Genomic DNA, 12569 nt, shown 5'->3' with positions numbered 1-12569 from the left:
GAAGGTTCAGATGAGATGGTTTTGGTTATGTAATGGCGCTTACTGTGTGTGGTACACTGCTGAATGGATTCAAACAAGTACATTTGCCAGAACGACTGTAAAGGGAGGTACATCAACATCTATATAAAATTCCACACATTTTTATTAGCAATCAGGTTACAGGTACATTAGTTAATATTTATTTAAAAAGGCCACAGAGGCAGGGAAACATGCATTTTAGGTCAACATGCATAAATACTGTGCTAAACAGAACAGACAATTTAAACACAACTGACAAGTTACAAATGTGCTGGTGTGGAGACGTTTATTGAAAAGTTTTATTCAGACTGTAGTTATTCTGAAAATAAAATGGTGAAAGCCATGATGATACAGCAACAGGCCACATAAGGACTTTTTCTTTCACCTGAAACATAATGGAAGATATTAAATTTAAAAAATGATATAGTTTAATCATAGTTTAGCAATGCTCTTTCCAAGTCAAGTAGCAAAAAAAATACCTATTCTTGCACATTTCCAGAATATCCCAAGAAACCTGTGAAAAAAGTTAGATTATTTTAGATTCATTTATGTTAATGAAACAGACATATGCCACACTCTGCCTCTGCACACAAACTAAGTGTTTGAAAAGCCAAATATTTTAAAATAAATTTCTGCCAGGTGGTGGCAGAATTGAGAATAATTACTGTAAGATGGATAAAAACCTCAGAGTAAAGACTGCAGATACATACCCTGTTTTGTTCTTGTCAAGCAGACTTGGTGCTAGGGCTCTTATGTATGCACAGGTGCAGATAAGCAGCAAGATGACAGTGAGTAAACTCTGGAAATTGAATATGGCAGACTGCAAAAAAAATTGAGAAACATAATTATACAGCAATGACGTGTTTAACAACACAAAGCAATGCAACAATATTTCTCATGAAGCAGTAGGCAGGCAATAATTCTTATTCATTTACACAAATAAATAAAAGTAATGTGGCAATTTAGCTAATATATCTAGTATTTCCTTTAAGCAGATATAAAATTATTAAACCTATTTCTAGATTTTTCAAATTAATTTCAAGTTCTAATGTTTCTTATGCTATCAACAGATAATTTAGCTTCTTTATAAATAAAGGTTTAAAATTAGCTAAATTATCAGCCAACAGAACAAGACTATTTCAAGCTTGAAATGAAATATACAAAATGTAAAAACAACCAACCCTAACAACCATAACTGTTGTCACATTATTCCATGTTTATACTCTATAAATGTATATTGCATACTACTTTAATGTATATTGGTAAATAAGAGTTTGGAGTACCACATCCTCTGACAGAGTGCTCATCAGAAGCTATTGTTAGCTTAGAATAAGGGGAAAAACCATATCACCTAAAATGACATTGAATGGTATGGAATTTTTTGTACACATTTCTGCATAAATATGACCTAAACATCACTTCCACACAAGTCCTAAAAGTAGACAAAGAAAGTCCAATTAAACAAATGAGATTTTAAAAAATGACATTATACTTGGTCATTTATTTATTGAGGAAAACAATCCAATATTTCATATCTGTGAGTCGCAAAAGTATGTGAACCTCTAGGATTAGCAGTTAATTTGAAGGTGAAAGTGAGCAGGTGTGAGTGAGCACCCTGTTTTATTTAAAGAACAGAGATCTATCAAACTTGTAACTATGCTCTTAATATATTATTTCACTATATTTTGGATATTATTGACGGTGGCCACAGAGGCAATATCTAATATGTAATTAATGAATACACTAATTTTCAACTTATCACTAGACGAATAGTTCATCCGAAATATTAAATGAGCAAAATTTCCCCTTCTGAACTGATCTGCTAGTCTCTCCTACATTTTTGGTGGAGAATACAGGTTACTTAATCAAAATATCTAAACTTTCCTTACATATAATGTTGAAGAATGCAATCACTCAATCTAAAACAGCTAATTTACCTTACATGGACCATTACACAGCTTGCTCTTGGAGTGATCTTTGTTGGTCGACAACTCCTGGGTAGAGTAACAATGGTCTTAAATTTCCTCTATTTGTACACAATCTCACTTATTGATGGAATCCAAACTCTAAAGAGATGGTTTTGTAACCTTTTCCAGCCTGATAAGCATCAACATCTCTTTCTGAGGTTCTCAGAAATCTCTTTTGTTTGTGCCATGATTACACTTCCACAAACATGTTGTGAAAATCAGACTTTGACAGTTCCCTGTTCTTTAAATAAAACTTTAATAAATATATAATATTGGATAATTTCCCTCAATAAATAAGTGACCAAGAATAATATTTTTGTCTCATTTGTTTAACCAGGTTCTCTTTATCTACTTTTAGGACCTGTGTGAAAATCTGATGATGTTTTAAGTCATATTTATGTAGAAAATTCTAAAAGGGGTCACAAACTTTCAAACACCACTGTATCTGTCTAATCAGCGCCCGGACAATCAAAAATCCCAAAAAGTCAGTACACTTGCGTTGACGGAATATTCAGAGGCCTGTTCTGAACATCTCCACATGTATCAGCACCCTATCTCTCTAATCAACTCTAGAAGTATTGGTACCCTATATATCTGGGTCTCTTTCTTTGTTAAAACTGCACATTACCTTCAGATTTCAAAATGATCACAATTTTAAAATGTAAGACCAGCTTCGTCATGCCAACATCAAAGTTTGTCCTCAAACTTTACCTATTTAGTTATAGGTTGTAATTTTACATTAAGGGTGGAAAAAGTTCACGATTTATCTTGGTTTCATTTTTTTACATCACAAAAACCTGCCATTTTAACAGGATGTGTAGAATTTTTATATCCACTGTATTACATTTAGAAGGATGTAATACAGCACTTGGGAGCAAGTCTGATGGTCCCAATGACTTCAAGTCTTCCTCCATTGCTAATGTAGAATTTTTATATCCACTGTATTACATTTAGAAGGATGTAATACAGCACTTGGGAGCAAGTGCTGATGGTCCCAATGACTTCAAGTCTTCCTCCATTGCTAATGGGGGGGACAAAGTGCTTGATCCTCTGAATCGCTGCTGGCAGCTACATTTACAGTGCTTGAAATGCAATGCATTATCATCAGTCATATTTACAGTGTTTGAATGCTATTCCTCATACTTATTTTTATTCAATACTTATTACTATACTTATTAATACAATAATACAATACTTGTTAATACAATACTTACTTTTATTTTATTCATACTTATTTTTATTCAATAAAAAAATTCTTTTTCATAGCCTTCAATTTGCACAACGTTTGAAGGACATCATTGGGCAGAATGTGAAATAACTGCAGAAATAAATGTGTGACCCAAGTCCTTTAAGGCATGGGAGCATTTTATATTAAACGCAGCGAAGGATATTGTAACCTGAAAACTTTACAAAGCAGAGCTTGTGTAGCACGAGATCATGACAATGATGCACGAGCACAAACTTATGTTAATATCCAAAATGCTCCACTGTGTGCAAGGGGAAACTGGTGCGAATACTTAAAACGTTCAGTTTAATTCAAGTTTATTGTCATTATATGCTGCATTTGTGCGATGCAATGTAAAGTCATTTATTATAACGGGAGCTATCTATTAGTAACGAGGCCATGTTGTCCCTAACTCGCAATGTAAACGCGCTGATACACAGTGTAGCGCAATTAAGATCTGTAATGTCTAATTAACCCCTTTCGCCCTGACACTAGAGTTCATTCCGCCGGCAGAATGGAAAATGACTTATCGGACATTTTCAATTAGTATAAACAAATGAATTATTTTATTGCCGCAGTTCCGGTATAAGATTAGTCAGGACACTTGTGGCTTTCTGTGTGTACAGTTTTATGTTTGTGTCCTTAACTCCTGGTGAGCAGGGGAATGGGAAATGGGCGGAGTTTGAGCTCCCTGCTGGGCAAACAATTCACACCTCTCCACAAAAACATTGAGACGGAGATAAATCAGAGAGTAGGACTAAAGCTTTTTTGATAGTAAAACACCGTATACAACGGCCACAATAAAATTCTAACATTTAAACCAAAGATCGGACTTGTATAAACGTTTACTACCTTACATTACCTACATAGACGAAAATCCAGTTCGGACGCGGTTTTATAAATCATGCACGTTTCCATCGGTATAAAGTCCATCAGCTTTATTGAAGAAAACAAATGCAAAGTTCCATATTTAGTCACAAATGTCCTCTTCAAAATGCATTAAGTGTTTTGGTATCCCACCCCTCTGGAATTTTGTAATTAGAAATAAACTGAGACACAATCTAAAAAACGCTAATCTGCTTTGGCTATGCTGAACAATCCGCCTCCTAAATTATAATCGGGCAGTCTACCTTGATTAACACCCACTTGGACTAATTTTAGATACTTCTAGCTTTCAAACAAACCCAAACTCGACATGATTGACCACTCAGGCTGAGAAATTCAAACGTGTATTCAGCACAACAAAACATTTTACACGTGCGTCCATTGGTCTTGAGTTGTGTGTCAGCGGGTACAGGCCAATCAGCAAAGTGCTACAGGGCCGTGCAGAGAAACTATCAGGAAATGGCAGCTCCGCTTCCTGCAAAACTTTATACAGTAGGTTTTTGCATGTTTGGCAGTTTTTTCTGATCGCCAGTTTTCTACTGGATTTCGCTCAGCGTGCGATTTATCAGCGTCTTATAGAGGCGGCATGCTCCTGAAAAAGCCTGAATGCATCACAGCTTCTGGAGCAGTTATTTCCGAGTGGATCTTTTTATTTTTATTTTTAGGAAGACTATGTGGATTGAGTTGAGGGGCTCTATCTACCCCCCCCCCCCTCCCCCTCCAAAATAAGTCAGAGGAGAGGGGTCACTCGGGGCTCTGGCACTCTTTTTAGTAAACATTATATTTTATAAGTATGTTTCAGACTTTTTCATGTGTGTGAAATTACACATTGTGTAACAGAGTTCATGCTACTGCCATTTGTTTTCATTTTGTGCCATTTGGAGAGGTTTGGTGCCATTTGGTGAGGTTATTTTGTGCCTTTAAAAAAAATGTTTGCTATTTCTAGAAGTCTGCAATATTTAAAGGCTCTGTGCCATTTTTATAAGCTTTGTGCCATTTAGAGAGGTTTTATGTCATTTAGAGACTTTTGGTGCCATTTGGGAGAGGTTTTTACCTGTGTTTGGATAACCTTACACACAATTTTAGTGGTTAGAGATAACTTCCTCATATTTTGGGTGTTCATGGACAAGTACTTGGGGCATCTTTGAGACCAGGAATGGGGTTGATATTACCATTTGCTGTGAAGATATAACATTTGGGTTAAAAGTAATTAAAAAAAAAAAAAATCTGAATATACTGCCCCAGCTAAGCTAGGTCAAAGAAGAAATACTTGATATAACTGCTAATTATTAAAGTCTTAAGTGTCCACGTTCATATGCACCGTTAACCACTACTGTGGTGTGTGAGATCACAAAACAAATCAATGCTGAACACAGGTACCCCCAAAACAGACAAAAATGCCATTTTTTGGCTACCGGTAAAAGAGGTTAAAACACTATGATCAAAAGTAAACACTTAAAAAAAAAGTATTTAATAATATTTCTAAAGACAGTGAGTAACAGAAACCATAAGGTAAGTTAGTTTTTATTATTAATTTAGGACTGTAGTTTAATTCGGTGCTTTCTTTTATTCATTTATTTTATATTGTATATAAGTATTTACGCATTATTTTTTATGGATGTGTGTGTGTGTGTGTGTGTGTGTGTGTGTGTGTGTGTGTGTGTGTGTGTGTGTGCGTGTGCGCGCGCGCGCGCGCGCATTGGGTTCTTTTCTGTTTTGGACAAACAGCTGTGCAAAGTTTTAGTCTGAAGTTTATATTTGAACACTCATTTTGTGGATTTTATTTTAAATAAACAAACAAACAAACAAACAAAAACAAAAAAAGGTACAGAAAGCCCCGCCCCCAGCCGTAAATTCAAACTTCTTTATTAAATAATTCCTCACCAATCATAATCAAGAGTAGCAACTGTTCAGTCTGTAAACATACAGTACACTGCTGGTCTCCCTTCACTAACTCTAATAAACAGCGCACTCACTTTCATGTTCTGATTTAATCCCCCAAACACCACAATATTATCAGTAGACATGGCAACACTGTACTGGGGGAACCCATCTAAAAGGAACAACTGATAAACAAACAAAAAAACTAATAAAGTGCAAAGAAAGAAAATGTGCTTAGTTACAATTAAATAATTTAATATAAAAAAATAGATATTATAATAAACTCGTGAAATAAAATGAGAAATGAAATAATTTTTAATTACTATGGGTTGCATTTAATATCAATTTGATATTAAACTTAGTAGGCTATTATAGTAGGCTATAAAAGGCTATTAGCCTTTTTCCTAATATAGATAAATTTTGTGTTAGTCTATTGTTAATTAGGACTCTATTGTTTAAGATATTTAAAAATAAATATCTTATGCTTGTTTGTCAATTAACCAATAGTTTGAGAATTGGCTCCAGCCCAGAACCATGACAGTGGAAAATGGCTAATATTGTAGCTTTAAAAATATTTAAGAGGAGCAGACTTCAAACACTGAACATTGAGGTTTTCTGTATTTGTTTACAAGGTGGAACAGATTAAAAGGTGGTTGTTTTTTTGCATACAGCCTGTAAAATGAACTGAAAATATTCAATTTTGTTTATCAAAAGGTAAATTAATTTGTCATTGCTCACACCATGTTCCTAAATTCTGTCATAATTGACAAACTCAAGTTTTCTCATGCCAACTTGTATGTTATATTGTGGAAAATTAACGTTACCATGTCAAAACATACAAACAAAAGCCCTAAACTTCAACTGTACTCCTAAATTTTTGACTGCGCTCCTAAATTTTTGTAATTAGGAGCACAAGAAATTGTTACTGTAGAGTCCTGATGAAGCAATATGTCGGGTTTGGGGGGGGGGTTAAAAATGGGCAAACACTAGCCTACAAATCTCACGATCCATCTCCAGGCATGACACCTGGTCACTTTTTTATTTAGTGGCATTTAGATAGTGGCATCTCAGATCCAGGATCACCTAAAAACAATAACCTGTTAGAGCCATTCCATTCTGGATTTCACCCAAAACACAGCTCAGAAATTGCCATGGTTAAGATAATTATTGACCTCCTTTGTATAGCTGATTCTGGACTACTCTCCATTCTCATGCTCCTAGACCTCAGTGCAGACTTTGACACCATCGCTAATCGCATTATTCTAGAGCGTGTAGCTAACACTGGAGTGCTTGACACTGTACATCAGTGGTTCACCTCCTGTCTCACTGACAGGACACAATTTGTCCAAATAATGAGCTGTAACTCAGAAAGCTCTGCTGTCACCAAGGGGGTTCCACAGGGCTCAGTTTTGGGGCCTCTCCTATTTATCATCCACCTTCTCCCACTTGGCAATATCATTCAGCATCACGGTGTTCACTTTCACTGCTATGCTGATAATACTCAGCTTTACATATCCACAAATCCCTCAGCCTCTCTTCCTCCCAGTACGATCATAGCCTTTCTTCATTATGACATCAATTTATGGATGACTAAGAACTATCTGAAATTATATGTACATTTATTCATTTAGCAGACGCTTTTATCCAAAGCGACTTACAAATGAAGAAATACAAGTAAAGCGATATATCAAGCAGAGAACAATACAAGTAGTGCTAATATACAAGATCTTTTAATTGAGTTCTGGAAAAGCAAAGTGCACAGAGTAGAGGTGTAATTGCCAGAGTAAGGTTTTTTTTTGTTGTTTGCTTTTTTTTAGCAATAGGACTGAGGAATAAGACTGAGCTACTTGTTGTTGGCTCTAAAACAGCACTTGCAAAGATGAACACCTTCACCCTCTCCATTGACAGCAGCACTATACCATGCTGCACTCAGGTTAACATCCTCTGTGTCATTGTAGATAGCACTCTATCCTTGGCTGCACATAAACATGCAGTACGTACATGTACGACAATAATCCAATAACAACCCGATTAAGACAATACTCTGATTAAGAACCTACCATGTAAACAGCAATTTTTTTTATTACCTTAATCTGACTAAAGTCATACTCAAAGTAAACACAAATCAAATTAAAACATATGGAGTATTCCTGTTTTAGTCGCATTACAGACACGTACACACCTTAATCACACTATTAACGTTGTGTGGGAGTTTTCACCGCACGTACACACATGGCAGCACTCAACCATTTGGCGGCAAACAAGAAAGCACGGCTGTGTCCAAAACCGCATACTTATCTACTATATAGTAGGCGAGATACATGTATTTCAGTTACTATATATTAGGTAAGTAAGTAGTTTAGGACTTAGCCCACGGCTTCAAGCAGTTGTTCATTTGCACTTATAGCATGATAAATAATTAAGTGCACTTGAAGCTTTCATGAAATTAAAAATGAACACTGTATATAGTACCATAACAAAGACGAACTGTATGTTGATATGTGAAATTCTAGAGGGAACGTCAGACGGCATGGTGTGGGGATGTAATGACGTGTGCCGTTAATCGAACTATGTTCTATAACATGTAAAACAGGAATGAACATGCATGGAATATTCTAAAAGCAACTCATGTAAACACCTTAATTACAATATTGTCTTATTCAGAATAAGGTCAGAAATTAGATTACTGCTGTCCATGTAAATGTAGTAAATGTTTCTCAGAGTGCCTTTTTCCATCTACAGAACATTGCAAGATTACGCCCACCCCTCACTCAACACAGCACAGAAGTCTTGGTCAATGCTTATGTTACATCCTGCATTGACTACTGCAATTCCATCCTGTCTGGCATCCCTAATAAACTACTTCACCGGCTCCAAATAATCCAAAACTCTGCAGCAAGGATCATTACATACTCCAAATCAACCAGCCATGTAACACCTCTGTTCATCCAGCTTCACTGGCTACATGTTGCCTATTGAATTAAATTCAAAGTTCCGCTTCTCACATTTAAGGCCCTACATAATCATGCTACCACTTACCTCACTAACCTCTTGAAGAACTACACCCCTCCCCACTTAATGCAATCCTCCTCAGCAGGTCTACAAGCAATACCAGCCATGAACTTTAGCATCATGGGAAGAAGAGCCTTTAGGCACATTGCCCCCAAGCACTGGAATTCACTTCCCTAGCACATCCGCAACTGTGAATCCATTTCAAGATTCAAGAGGTTCTTTAAAAACCTCATCTCTTCAGGCTTTATATTCTGTGACATGGTTACATAATACTTAATTTTAATGTTTTTTATACATACATACATACATACATATATATATAGTTAGTGTTTTGTGAATTGCATTTGCATGCTGTATTTGTGAAGTGACCTTTGGGTGTCGTGAAAGGCGCTTTTTAAAAATAAGATGTATTATTATTATTATTATTATTATTATTATTATTATTATTATTATTATTATTGAGCGTAAAATTGCTTTGGTTGTGCATTTCTTCGTTTCGTTGGGTGCACGCGCCCTAAATTTTACTTGCGACTAGTTAACCGTGTTTTTTCGTAGCAAAGATGTACTTGATTCTCATTCCTATAATGTCAATTTGCAGCATCTAGCATTTTTCTATACATACGGTTTTGACTGCACATATTATAATTTGTTTAATTGTTCTGCCACAAAATCAACACAAAAATGAGTTTATACGGTTACCGTAACAGCATTTTGGAGCAATAGAAGGTGCTGCTAACGTAGTATCTACATGATACTACGGAACACAGTAAGGAACCTTGCAATTAATTCATGCAGAAACTCTACATGACTGGTGTTGATACTAGCAAATGTATTATACTTTTAATCTATTTAGCCACTTTGGGCTAACTAACGAATTTAAAACAGCTCGAAGTCAACGTTAATGGTCACTGGTTACATTGCTTACGTGGCTTGCCATCAGCTATATATAATGTAACTACGATTTAAATTAGCTTTTAGGAATTGTAAAGGCAGCAATTTTCTCCCGATTAACACTTCACGTTAAAAAAAAAACCCATATAAAACAAAGAATGCCTTACCATGTTGATAGCTTAACCAACCACCTCACAGTTCCTGCTTATGGAGGAAATGGCGAAACGAATGTGTCCTCACTGTATGGCACGCCGAAAGGACAAAAATGTCTTTAGACGTTACGTGTAAAGACGAATTTCGTGTAAAGATGACATAGTGTCTGTGAGCGTTATTGCGCCTTAACACGTAATTACGTGTATAGATGTCTATGTTTCGGCCAATGGCGAGCCCGAAAATTTACATACAATTGATTAAACATATAGTGGTGATGTAAACAGCTGCATAATGGCATGTCATTCATGAATCATCTAACATATAAATGTGACATGAATTGAATCATGCGTGGCACTGCTTGTATTCCCTGCCATTTCCTCTTTCCGTATACGTCAGTGCTTATCTACACTCACGTGACGATGACGTTTTACGACCAAGTAAGAAGTCATTTCAAAACACATGTATTTGACTCGCTAAATACAGATTTAATAAGACACCTACTTGTCGACACCTACTGTCGTAAACATGTAACCGACATAAACAGACTCTAAGCTTAATTATCATTAGCATTTATCGACATTTAACAAAGTCAAGATTTCATATAAACCATAAAAAACACCGTAAAGAGATAGATAAACGAAAGGGGGGATTAAAGAAAAATAAATTGTAAAAGCAGGCATATCTGCAAATATCGGAAGTCCAACGTCAAGCCAACTTTATGACAATGTAAAAGTGCTCTTAAAGTAGCTTTTTACGAGCTTTACATGTTCTGACAAACAAAAAACACGCTTCCGTTGAGACGTCCGTTTTCCACTTCGCACATCGAACGATCCGAAGTGGAAAATAACGTTATTACAACTTGCAAATTACCACTTATGAGGCACCACGAACGCAGCCCTGCCCTGTGTCTCCATCAGCTCCCTAGTTCAGTAGTTAGGGCACTAATCAGGATGTCAGCCATTTTAAGGGCTGTCTCAATTTCAAAATCCTTCCACTGGAACGTTCGCTCCCTAAAAAAAATCCCATAATGCACCGCAGAAACCGGGGAACGTCGATGTTCCCTTACTGGAAGTGACGTCATGTTTTCTGAATCCTCTCAGCTTAAAAAGGGGGGGGGGGGGGGGGGCGAACTCTCATTCAACTTCCGGCTACAAATGTAAGTAGCTTATTATTGTTGTAGCTGTCAAACGATTACTTACATTAGCGATTTTAACTTTATTTGACGGTCTATATACGGTTTGTGTTAGAAAAACTTTTGATAATGTAGAAAATATAAAATGTAAAATTGACGAGGACGATAATAAAAGGCTCGTCACAGTGCCACAGCTATATCCCGTTTCCCAGATAAAATTTTGTTACAAGCTAGTTTCCCTAACGTTGCAATTAAGTTATAAAAACGTTATTTCTGAATCTTCTAGGAATGTTTAAAACGTCCAGTTTTCTAGACGTTGTATTAATATGCTTGCTAGGTTCTAAGAACGTTATTAAAAGCGTTCTATTTCCTTGTTATATAAACGTTGTCTTAATGCTTTTATAAGGTTATAAAAATGTTCTTCAAAACGTTATTAGAACGTTCCATTCACTTGTTATATACAGGTGAATCTCAAAAAATTAAAAGATCGTGGAAAAGTTACATTCTTTTAAGTAATTTAATTCAAGAAGTGGAACTTTCATATTTTCTAGATTCATTACACATAAAGTGGAAATATTTCAAGCCTTTAAACCTTTTTTTTTTTTTTTTTTTTTTTTTTTTTACATTTTTTATATAAATCTTGACGATTATGGCTTACAGCTCATGGAAATAAAAAATCCAGTATCTCAAAATATTACAATAAAGAATTTATAATACAGCAATGTCGACCTGCTTAACTTAACCACTGGTGTCTTCAGTGCCCAAATGCTTAAGTGTTATTAATAGATATAATATATCTATATATCTTATATATTTATAATATAAAAGTGATGTTACACAGTGGTAAACAGTCAACTGTCCCAACATTTTGGAGTGTGTTGCAGTCCATAAACATGGTTACATAAAAACCACGACTTGGTGGCGCTCAAGCACAAAACTGTCTTGCGGGGCACACATAGATACCTGAAGATGAAGAAGACAAAGAAATGCAAGCATATATTCTAAGTGATCCATTTCAGTGTTGCTTTCTATACTAAATAACATTATTTGTTTCTTTGTCTCTTCCTGCAAATGTTTCACATCTATAGTAATAGCTCAATAGTAATCTGCTGCTTGATAGACCATTGTCTTTATTTTCCACCTGGCATATATCTGCATGTAAGTATTCTTGTCCTCTTATTCAAATAGCTAGGTGCCCCATTATTGTGTCCCTGTATTTGCCACAAAAAGGCTGTTCATAGTCAACACTTCATCAATCTGCAGGAACATTAACATTTTTGGGCACAACAATAGTTGCCTTATACCCACCCACCCCCTCCCCCCAAAAAAATCTGATTTAAAAAATACAATAATTTGAGTATTCCCATAAGTATGTGAATGCTATTTCTGTGACTTTGATATAATT

General features: G+C 35.7%; 2 protein-coding genes across 8 annotated transcripts in view; one reads left to right on the top strand and one right to left on the bottom strand.

Annotated features, from left to right (window-relative positions):
- Positions 1–287: 287 nt before the first annotated feature.
- tmem167a (transmembrane protein 167A) lies at positions 288–10059 on the bottom strand. The gene is made up of 4 exons (NM_001201027.1): positions 10047–10059; positions 729–838; positions 498–532; positions 288–403 (listed from the first exon to the last, which is right to left on the bottom strand). Exons 1-4 carry the CDS (start codon positions 10047–10049, stop codon positions 333–335), a joined length of 219 nt encoding a protein of 72 aa, NP_001187956.1. The 5' UTR covers positions 10050–10059; the 3' UTR covers positions 288–332.
- Positions 10060–11169: 1110 nt separating this feature from the next.
- xrcc4 (X-ray repair complementing defective repair in Chinese hamster cells 4) overlaps positions 11170–12569 on the top strand; it is a 54380-nt gene continuing 52980 nt past the window's right edge. For 2 of the 7 annotated variants that reach the window (XM_053686841.1, XM_053686842.1), the window contains exon 1: positions 11785–12569. This exon is cut by the window's right edge and continues 419 nt beyond it. The gene's annotated coding sequence lies outside the window, so the exon portion shown is untranslated. Of the gene's footprint in view, positions 11189–11784 lie in introns of those variants that run through there. The other 5 variants (XM_053686836.1, XM_053686839.1, XM_053686840.1 and 2 more) reach the window with 4 other exon arrangements.

The sequence above is a fragment of the Ictalurus punctatus genome, chromosome 16 (genome assembly GCF_001660625.3).
Source record: "Ictalurus punctatus breed USDA103 chromosome 16, Coco_2.0, whole genome shotgun sequence".
NCBI classification, from domain to species: domain Eukaryota; kingdom Metazoa; phylum Chordata; class Actinopteri; order Siluriformes; family Ictaluridae; genus Ictalurus; species Ictalurus punctatus.
Note: the sequence above shows the minus strand (reverse complement) of the source record. Positions and strands in the feature narration are given on the sequence as shown.

What these genes read in the sequence shown, in the direction of transcription:
- tmem167a (NM_001201027.1), bottom strand. An exon ending in CTTGACAAGAACAAAACAGG is followed by an intron (nt 533 to 728) that starts GTATGTATCTGC and finishes CTTTTTTCACAG; the next exon opens with GTTTCTTGGGATATTCTGGA. An exon ending in CTGGAAATGTGCAAGAATAG is followed by an intron (nt 404 to 497) that starts GTATTTTTTTTG and finishes ATTATGTTTCAG; the next exon opens with GTGAAAGAAAAAGTCCTTAT.